This window comes from Cryptotermes secundus, unplaced genomic scaffold (genome assembly GCF_002891405.2).
Source record: "Cryptotermes secundus unplaced genomic scaffold, Csec_1.0 scaffold2516, whole genome shotgun sequence".
Classification (NCBI taxonomy): Eukaryota; Metazoa; Arthropoda; class Insecta; order Blattodea; family Kalotermitidae; genus Cryptotermes; species Cryptotermes secundus.
Genome location: NW_019721805.1, coordinates 295,086 through 304,143, shown reverse-complemented (window position 1 = coordinate 304,143; position 9,058 = coordinate 295,086). Strand labels below are relative to the sequence as shown.

The 9,058-nt window shown below is 41.2% G+C and overlaps 1 protein-coding gene across 5 annotated transcripts; it reads left to right on the top strand.

Moving 5' to 3' along the window:
• The first annotated feature begins 2,995 nt into the window (after positions 1-2,995).
• Positions 2,996-9,057, top strand: LOC111861243 (probable DNA-3-methyladenine glycosylase). Of its 5 annotated transcripts, none has more exons than XM_023845656.2 (3): positions 2,996-3,173; positions 7,304-7,764; positions 8,284-9,057. In XM_023845656.2, the coding sequence occupies exons 1-3, from the start codon at positions 3,115-3,117 to the stop codon at positions 8,682-8,684; spliced, it is 921 nt and encodes a 306-aa protein (XP_023701424.1). In that variant the 5' UTR covers positions 2,996-3,114; the 3' UTR covers positions 8,685-9,057. The 5 variants fall into 5 exon arrangements, with proteins under 5 accessions (XP_023701424.1, XP_033606128.1, XP_023701427.1 ...); XM_033750237.1 differs by lacking the exon at positions 2,996-3,173 and adding an exon at positions 3,528-3,577; XM_023845659.2 differs by lacking the exon at positions 2,996-3,173 and adding an exon at positions 6,312-6,395.
• Position 9,058: the final 1 nt, after the last annotated feature.

Genomic DNA, 9,058 nt, shown 5'->3' with positions numbered 1-9,058 from the left:
TTAACATTCAGTACTCAACTCATCGCACCCCAAATGAACTTTTGGTTCCATCAGAGAGGGGGGAATTTATTGACTAGCTGAGCGACCGTTAGCTTCATCAACACGGTTGGAATGTATGAAAACATTTCACCATTTCAGCTCTGCCTGTCCTAATTTCGATTCGGACGTCCATTGATTGGGGGAGGGTCACGTGTGTGCACTGCTCGCGTAACACCACGTAATGAATCATGTGACCTCTGTCAGTTGGTTTTGAGGGATCAGGCTGATGAAGGTTAAGGACGCAGTTATGAAGACGCCAAAGTGAATGATTCAGACACGAGTTGCGTGACGCCGGGTGCGGTTCCCTCTTCTCATATCGCCCGTGCTGTAGGGTTCAAGTGACACGAGTCGCTCATTTCTCTCATAGGATCTCTTTGAAGTTTGACGTTCACCTAGAGATTTAAGAATTCAGTCCGTACCTCACAGGAAACACTGCGTCTCCGTAACAACTACCGATTGGTTAATTTTTTTAGGGAAATAATATCTATTTTTAGAAACATACGAAACACGTAACACACTGTATGGGCGCAATTAAGAGTTTCTCTGTTAAATCGGATGGGAATATCTGAATCTGGCCGTGCCATAGCTCAAGCGGTTAGTCGCTGCTTCCCACCGCGGCGGCCCGGGTTCGATCCAAGGTCTGCTCAAGTGGGATTTGTGGTGAACAAAGTGGCGCTGGAGCGGATTTTCTCCGAGTACTTCGGTTTCCCCTGCCAATCTTGATTCCACCAAATTCCCCATCATCATAATCACCCGGGACAGGTACAATAGGCCAATCAGTGGCCGCCGTGGCGAGTGAACCCAGCTGGACTCCACCCCCCACTAAGCGAATTAAAAAAAAATGAAAAATGTTGTCTGAAACCTTTGTGGCCATCCACCCGTTTCGCTCGAAGTATCATGGCGTTATATGAAGCCAGTTTGTCCCATGTACTGGCGACCTTCAAGCACTGCGAGGTCTGCACAGTGTGCGACCGGCCCGCTAAGTGTCACAGTAGCTCCTGCGGTAACTATGGATACCGAAGCCGTCTCGATTTTGGCTTGTAACGCTAGCATTAATGAGGGAAAGGGTGGTTGGGTGGGGTTGCAGTGGAGAGAGCTGGCTTCGCTCGGGCTCGTCTTGTCAACGTTACATGAAATACCGAGGCCAGTCGTTGCAGTGTGGAGCCAGTTCTCGAAGGTTCGAAGGGTAACCACAGTTTCTGTCCCCAGTTTCTAATATTGCAAATAACGGCATTTTACGAGGTTCTGACAATTTCAGAAATTCTTGCCGAATCCAACTGATCCTATCTGGGCCTTTCTCTGTTACAGAGCAGCGAAAGCCCCGGGTTTCGCCCAAATCGTTCTTTAAATGAACTGTACTGGGAAGCAGAGATTCGGCGCACTCATTATGACAGTCTTGCTGAAGCATGATCCATTGCTTACCGCAGAGTCTTCACATAATCAGTGTTTCATTAATTAAACTGTTGTCACGCAAGGAAACAGCGGTGGACATGTGTCGATTTTGCATTATAACCCGGTTATGGTCGCCTAGCAACCAAACCGGAGGCGGAGAGAAGAAGAACGCTGTATGATGGGATCCCATGGTAGGTTGTACAAATGAATGTAGTTCCTCCACCTTTGCTCATAGAGGTGACAACTGTGCTGCACCGCTGCAACTTGTGACGTCACATGGGTGATTCAGTGATGCTTTCAGTATCGAAACTGTGTATCGTTGGATAGTAAGCGAATGATTAAAGAATTAAAGGGAAGCGGTCGTGGCCTAATCGAAGTGTTATCTCGGTATTTGCCTGAAGGGACTGAGGAAACGACCCAAGACCTCAGTTAAGTCATCCGGTGCTCTGGCCGAGGTTCGAACTGTGTCCCTCTCGAATACAAGTCTACAACGTTACCTCTAGAGCAGTCTACATTTTGTTTTCCGCTTTAAGGAGAGTAAATTTAAGAAACCCCCGGGCGAAGAACGGGTACTTCGCTAGCATTTTGTACGAGTTCCAGAAGATATGAGATTGTGAATGCCTCTTCCCTGTGTGAACAGCTCCCTGTGGTCGATATGTCTCGAACTGCAGACACAGCATGGATCAAAGCTAATTAGTAAGGTACACATTGTGAGGTAATTAATGTTAATTATCCGTTTTGCTAGGCTTCTCTTAGCTCTACAGGCTGGAGGGAGTCACACGGTGTCTCTGGTAATTACCGCAAACAGGGGATCGATCTAACAGGTAAACAATACAGCCTTTGGTGCATAATCTTACCAGAGCCCTTCATTTGAGCGCATTAAGCGGTATCTACTTGTACCGCCTCTCATAACTTGAGAAGACTACAAATTCGTGTTCCTTGTGATTCTCGCAGTGGACAGGGATGAGTCCTCTAAGCATAATTTGTAACGGACACGTACTTTGTTTTCTGTGAGGTAGGAACTGAGTTCCCAACTATCATTCAAGTGAATTTCAGGCTTCAGAAGATTAAATAAATTTATTTAAGAAGCGAAAGGAATTGTTCGACCGTTTTATATAAATTGAATTTTTGTTTGAAAACATGGCGTATACAGTTCGTTCTTGTGGACGGGACTCGAAGTCTTGTTACCGTGTTCACAGGCGCTGAATAGAAATTAATCCGCCTTGTACACACAGCGCCACGTCGGTGGAGCTGCGCCAGTGTGCACATATGCACACATCCTCACAGCGTGAATGTTGCCATGTAACCGAGCTGTCCACAACGTGCGCTGTCAGTGGTAAGCAGTGGTACCACACACACTAAGAGCTCTCAATTACGAGTACAGCATTGTAATGGGCAAAATGTCACACCCTTTTTTCCTTTTCTTTAGTCAATTTAAGTTTTTTTTTCAGAGCTGCGAACCACAAACTGTCAGTCTGCCTTTCAGGAATAATGAATAATTAGTGGATCATTAATTTTAATAATCCCTCTTTCGGTGTTGCTTCTGTGCACCTGTTACATAGCCCCGAAGCATGGCGTCTCTTGGAGCGACGCAGTCGGGAAGTTACTGCGTCTACTTGCTGAACCGTGTATCCGGAGTGGACATAGCTCTCTGACTGCGGCACAGAACGTTGTGGAATTCAGATGCCATGTGAGGCTTCCATCGCGGGCTGTCATTCGCGCAGGCTGCGTATTGTCGAGCGGTAAGGCGACAGACTAATGAGGGACTGGAAAACATTTGGAAGGAGGCAGTGGTGGAGCTATATGCTGTGTGAGGTCTTCCGTGGTTTTCCTTAGACACTGTAGGAAAATAATGAGATAAAGTCCACGATAGCTTCCATCCGAATATTTTACAACGCTGTCTAGCTACCATATGACGCTGAAAGCGTCGAAAAATGACCCACAAAGGAATTATGGTCTAAATTCATATTGGAATTACACATTGGGCTTCACACTGTTGTGCATGAATTCGTGCATGTTCATTGCGAAATAACAGTAATTTACATAAAGTCATTACTGTTTTTCTTTCCAGTTCTAGGAATGTGTAGTATAAGCGATCTTTAGCTGAGTTCATGTTGAAGATATTCATTAAGCTTCTTATCCCCAGGTATGATTTCGGCCATATTCGTTCATAATTAAAAGTATATTTGTTGAACGTTTATTTCTGTCTTAGCAGCGTGTAGTTGAACCGATCGCGATCAACATTCTTATTGCATATACTGTTTTTTCATCAAGATTTTGTGGAATCGTGGTACAGTTTCATTATCATCATCACTGGCACGACAGCCCTTTGTGAGCCCTGGCCTTCCTCAGGATTGCTCGCCATTCTTCTCCATTCGATGCTACATTCCTCCAGTTCTTTCCATCCAAAATTCTTATGTCCTGCCACACACATTCTTCCCGTCTCAATCTTGGTCTTCCCACTTTCCCATTTCCTTCTGGTTTAGTGTTAAGCATTTTCTTGATGGTTCTATTCTCGCCGGCACGTATTGTGTGTCCAGCCCATTCAAGCCTTTTCACCTTTATAAATCCAATAATGTCTGTTCATTAAACAGTTTGTATAGCTCATGGTTATACCTCTTCCTCCATATTCCATTTTCTTCCACTGGTCCAAAGATATTATTATTATTATTATTATTCCATTTATCCATATCTTAACTACTAGCTGATGTAAGTGCTTAGCATATTCTGGGCCTGCAAATTTCACTAATTCTGCCGTGATGAGATCCATTCCTGGAGCTTTATTATTTTTCAATTTTTTGATAGTTTGTTCTACTTCTTTTATGGTCGGCGCTGACTCTTCAGCCTCAAAATTTCCTTGAGTCAGGTCTATGGTCATACCTTCCACTTGTTCAGAGGCGTTACTATTTAATAATTCCTCAAAATATTGCGCCCATCTTTCCAATACTGCTTCATAGCTACTCAGTATTGTGCCTTCTTTATCTCTACATAAGGTTGTTCTAGGCTGAAAGTCCTTTCGACTCTTGTTTAGTTTTTGATAAAATGCTCTAATTTCGTTTAAACTTCTTAAATGCTCCAGTTCAAGCAGTTCTTGTTTATCATATTCCCTTTCTTCTTTTTATGCAATCTTTTTTCTATTCTTCTCGCTTCACGGTATTCTTCCACGCCCCCTCGAGTATGGTTCCTTTGCTGCATTCTCTTATATACCTGTTTTTTTTTTACTTGTCACGTGCTCACACTCTCCATCAAACCAATTCTTATAATTTATCCTTTCCATTCTTCCTAAGACTGCACCATCAGCATTTATAATAACATTTCTGAGGTCCCCCCAGGCTTCACTGACATCCTCACTATCAGAGAGACCTGCTAGGCATTCACCAATTAATCCAGTATATCTGGTTGCAACTCCTTGTTCAACCAATTTTACACAATTCAATTTCTTAGCCTGGGATCCATGTATCTTCCTTGCATTAGATATTCGACTTCTAATCTTTGATATTATTAAGTAATGATCAGAGTCAATGTTGGCCCCCCTGTAGCTTCTGACATCCATCAAGTCTGAACAATGTCTTACATCTATTAGGATGTGATCGGTTTGGTTAAACACATTTCCATCAGGGGATATCCAGGTTCATTTATGTATATCCTTATGATTAAACATTGTACTACCTACTACCATGTTTCTTGAGGAAGCAAAATTTATTAATCTCATCCCATTATCATTTGACTTGTTATGTAGGCTATGTTTTCCAATAACTGATCTATATACATCCTCAGTCCCCACTTTAGTATTCAGGTCCCCTGTGATTATCTTACAGTCCCCTTTTGGACATTCGCCATACATTTCATCCAATTCATCATAAAAGGAGTCTTTCTTCTCATCACTTTTATCTTCAGTCGGGGCATGCACACAAATAAGGCTACAGTTAAAAAACTTTCCCTTAATTCGTAGCCTACATGTTCTGTGAGATTTTGCCTGGAAGTCTAAAATAAGATGCTTCCTTTTTTATTAACAATAAAACCTGTTCCAAACATGTGACTCTTCTTGTGAAGCTATAGGGTACAATATGATCCCTCTTTTCCATGACTCCTTTACCCAACCACCTCAGTTCTTGTATAGCAGTGATATCTAGTTTACAACTATCCAGTTGTTCAAGTAGCATTTTTAGTGCTCCGGCTCTGTAAAGAGATAATACATTCCAAGATTCAATTCCCGAATCCTTTAAACATTTTCCAGGTTGTCCTGAATAGGTCCGTCCGGTTACTCTTTCCTCGGATTTCTGAACAATTTAGTTTTTACGGTGTGAGGTTGTTGGCCTCATGCCCAACCCCCAACCTGGAGGACCAGGGTATTCCTCCCTGTCTGGCTCCTACCCCTTGATCTATCTGGCATGGGTGGCCCTACCAGTAACTACGCTACCACCGGCATAGCTCTCAGGGTCTCAGGAGCTCTCAAATCCCACCACCACGATAAGGTGGAGATACCATTGGTGGGGGTGGTACAATTTCACCCCTATCAGGCAGTAATGTGATAAATTAATGGAGACCTCGTATTCTGTTATGCTCAATCGGAGGCATTGCGTTTGATCTCACATTGTTAATCCAGCAGTTCTGGTTTTCATTTTGTTTTACATTTCTTGCATTACTTTCGTGAATAAAATACACGTCTGCTTTTGGTACTTCACTCTGAGAATGTTTGTGGTCATCTGTAGCCTTCGAATTTGGCGCCGTCACTGTCATCTGTTTTTATTTTTCCATAATTTTTTGCAACTTGCAACCCGAAAAAATTGTAATGTAAATAAATGACAATTTTCTTCTGTATTATTTTCATTTAAACGTTTTCGCAATAGTTTAATTAATAGATTTAATAACGTGCACATGACTATTGTTAGAATTATCATGGCTGTCAGTTATGTAGTGATGTATAATGTGCAAAACTATTGTTAATTTATGTGCAGAACATGGTACAATATTTATAAGCTTCTTTCTAACGAATTGTATGATGCTTACAGTATATTTTATGATTATCTTGTGACTGGCAGATATGTACTGAGATGACACACCGAAATTCTAACCTCTCTGATTATGCGGTTCAGTAACTATTTTAATTTTTACGTTTTCAAATTGACAGTAAGCCCATGTGCTTTCAGAGGATGTATTAGGAAGTTTTAGCCTGTGACATCATTTGCAGTGTACTTCGGTTATATACGAAAACAAGATATTTTCCAAAATTAATTTGTAGGCCAATCATTAATGAATAAAGGGGACAGTAGGGAAAATCTCCCATTTGATTTTACACATGCATGGTATTTTAATATAGTGCAAAACATTATTATAATTACGATCCCCTGGGATGTACCACCATATAGTTTTTTTTTGTATAAATACAAACATTTTGGAGGCACTAGCTAACTCCATCTACACCTTGAAGATTAATCGAGCAAATTCCTCTGAATTGTTGGTATGTACCTGCCAGATTATACTGTGTCACATCCCAGAGAAATGTAACGTTGATATTCACTGCTGTATCTGAATGTTACAAATTCGTGGGGACGTTCTTTCCATATGAGCAAAATGATATTTACCTCTGAACTTATCCATGTCCACTGACATCGTTGTTGTTGTTATTATGTTTATATGCCATGGAATTACCACTCATTTATTGTTTCTCAATGTAAGGTGTTCCCTCTAGAGTTCAGATCTAGTACTTACTCCCCGAAGAACATGAATGCGGGATTCACTGCATTGTCTTTCTGTGCTAGGCTGTCAGTAAGGAAATAAGCAGTGCTGCCACAGTCACTACCCATAAGTTGCATGGAATCTTCCATATAAATGCAGAAGACAACTGTTAAAAGTGATTATTTTTAAATAGATCATCTGTGACAGCCAGAATGATGTGGCAAGGTTTACGTGACAGCAGTAAAAGTGTGACAGGTTGTGATACACAGCAGCATGCATGCAGGAAGCCAGTTCAGAAAAGAGCAAAGCTTAGCAACATGTTAGATGCTGATGACATTCTGCAGTCTTCATATAATGGCATCAGAACACCTGTCTGTGGGTTTGACAGGCTAAGAAACAGTTTCTATGATGTGCCTTGTGAAGATCTGGCCAAGAGACTCCTGGGTAAAGTCCTTGTGAGAAGATTAAATGATGGAACATTTATTAAAGGCCGCATTGTGGAAACGGAATGTTACCTTGGAGGTGAAGACAAAGCTTCTCATTCATATAATGGACGGATCACAGAAAGGAGTAAACCTATGTACATGAAGCCAGGGACAATCTATGTGTATATAACATATGGCATGTATCACTGCTTCAACATATCTAGTAAAGGTTCGTGCAAATCTTTGTCATAATGCACTTAGTTCATACATTGTGTCCAAGTTTTGTTATGAAGGAGGAGGTTAGTTTTTTAATTAACTAAATGCCTTGGTATCACAAGTGGTGCAGTCACTGTTTGCCTGTCTGTTACACAGTTCTATATACTGGTAACTACTTTATAACTAGGGTAAAACCTATTCAAATTTCAACATGAGATTGTTGCATTTGTCAACATTGTTTGGTCACACTGTCCATATTTCACTGTGGTCCATTCTCACACATACAGTCCTTGAGGGGGCATTTTGAAATCAGTTTCACTGAATTCACAAGCAAAAAAAAGTTCTGGAAAGACAAATTTATTATACTAAGGTACTGAACTCGAGAGAATAGTGGCAGTATTCACAAAAACCGATATAAGCAAGGGTTTAGGAGTTGAATGCTATGACATGGACAGACATGTAGAGAAATACGCACATTATACTCATGAGGTGTTTATATAAAGATAATTTCATTCCATTAGATGCGTTTCAGGTGCAGGGGCAGCTGTTCTGTTGCGGGCACTGGAACCCCTGGAAGGACTGGAATGCATGCAGCTGCAGAGACAGAAAGGAAGAAAGTCTCCGTCATCACAGAAAGAGCTGAGAGCCCAAGACTTGTGTAATGGTCCAGCGAAACTGTGCACGAGTTTCAGTATTACTAAATCATCTTGTAACGAACAGGACTTGACGACATGGGATGGAATGTGGATACAGGAAGATGAGTCATCTGATCCATGTGATATTGTGACATCACACCGAATCGGGATTGATTCAGTTGGTAGTGAATGGGCATCCAAACCTTTGCGTTTCTATCTGCTGGGAAATTCATCGGTCAGTCGCAGAGACAGAGGGAGGGAGAAAGAGCTTCAGGAAATGGTGAGACATTCCTACTAAAGACAGACTTAAGTTAAGGTGTAATATTCACCAATTTTGTCTGTCCTTCAGTACATTTTCACATTAAGGGAGCTGTAAGTGAAGCTACTTCGTGATGTAGATGTCTGCTGTGTTGCTACTGCCAGTCTTTAATAAATATCTAAGAAGAAATCAAAAAGAAAGTTTTCATGACAAGTTTACATTGATTTTTATATTAACTGAAAAAATAAAATACTATAAAAATAAGTGAATAATTATGTACATTATTTTCACACACAAACATCATGTACACAACTAATATATAACATTGACACACAGTTACTTAATTATAAAATATGAGGCAGGCATTTCACTTGTGTTTTAATGCTAGTGGGGTGGGACTAAGTCCCTTGTAC

What these genes read in the sequence shown, in the direction of transcription:
- LOC111861243 (XM_023845656.2), top strand. Translation starts at nt 3,115, where the DNA reads ATGCCATGTGAGGCTTCCATCGCGGGCTGTCATTCGCGCAGGCTGCGT. An exon ending in AGGCTGCGTATTGTCGAGCG is followed by an intron (nt 3,174 to 7,303) that starts GTAAGGCGACAG and finishes ATTTTTAAATAG; the next exon opens with ATCATCTGTGACAGCCAGAA. An exon ending in CTTCAACATATCTAGTAAAG is followed by an intron (nt 7,765 to 8,283) that starts GTTCGTGCAAAT and finishes GATGCGTTTCAG; the next exon opens with GTGCAGGGGCAGCTGTTCTG.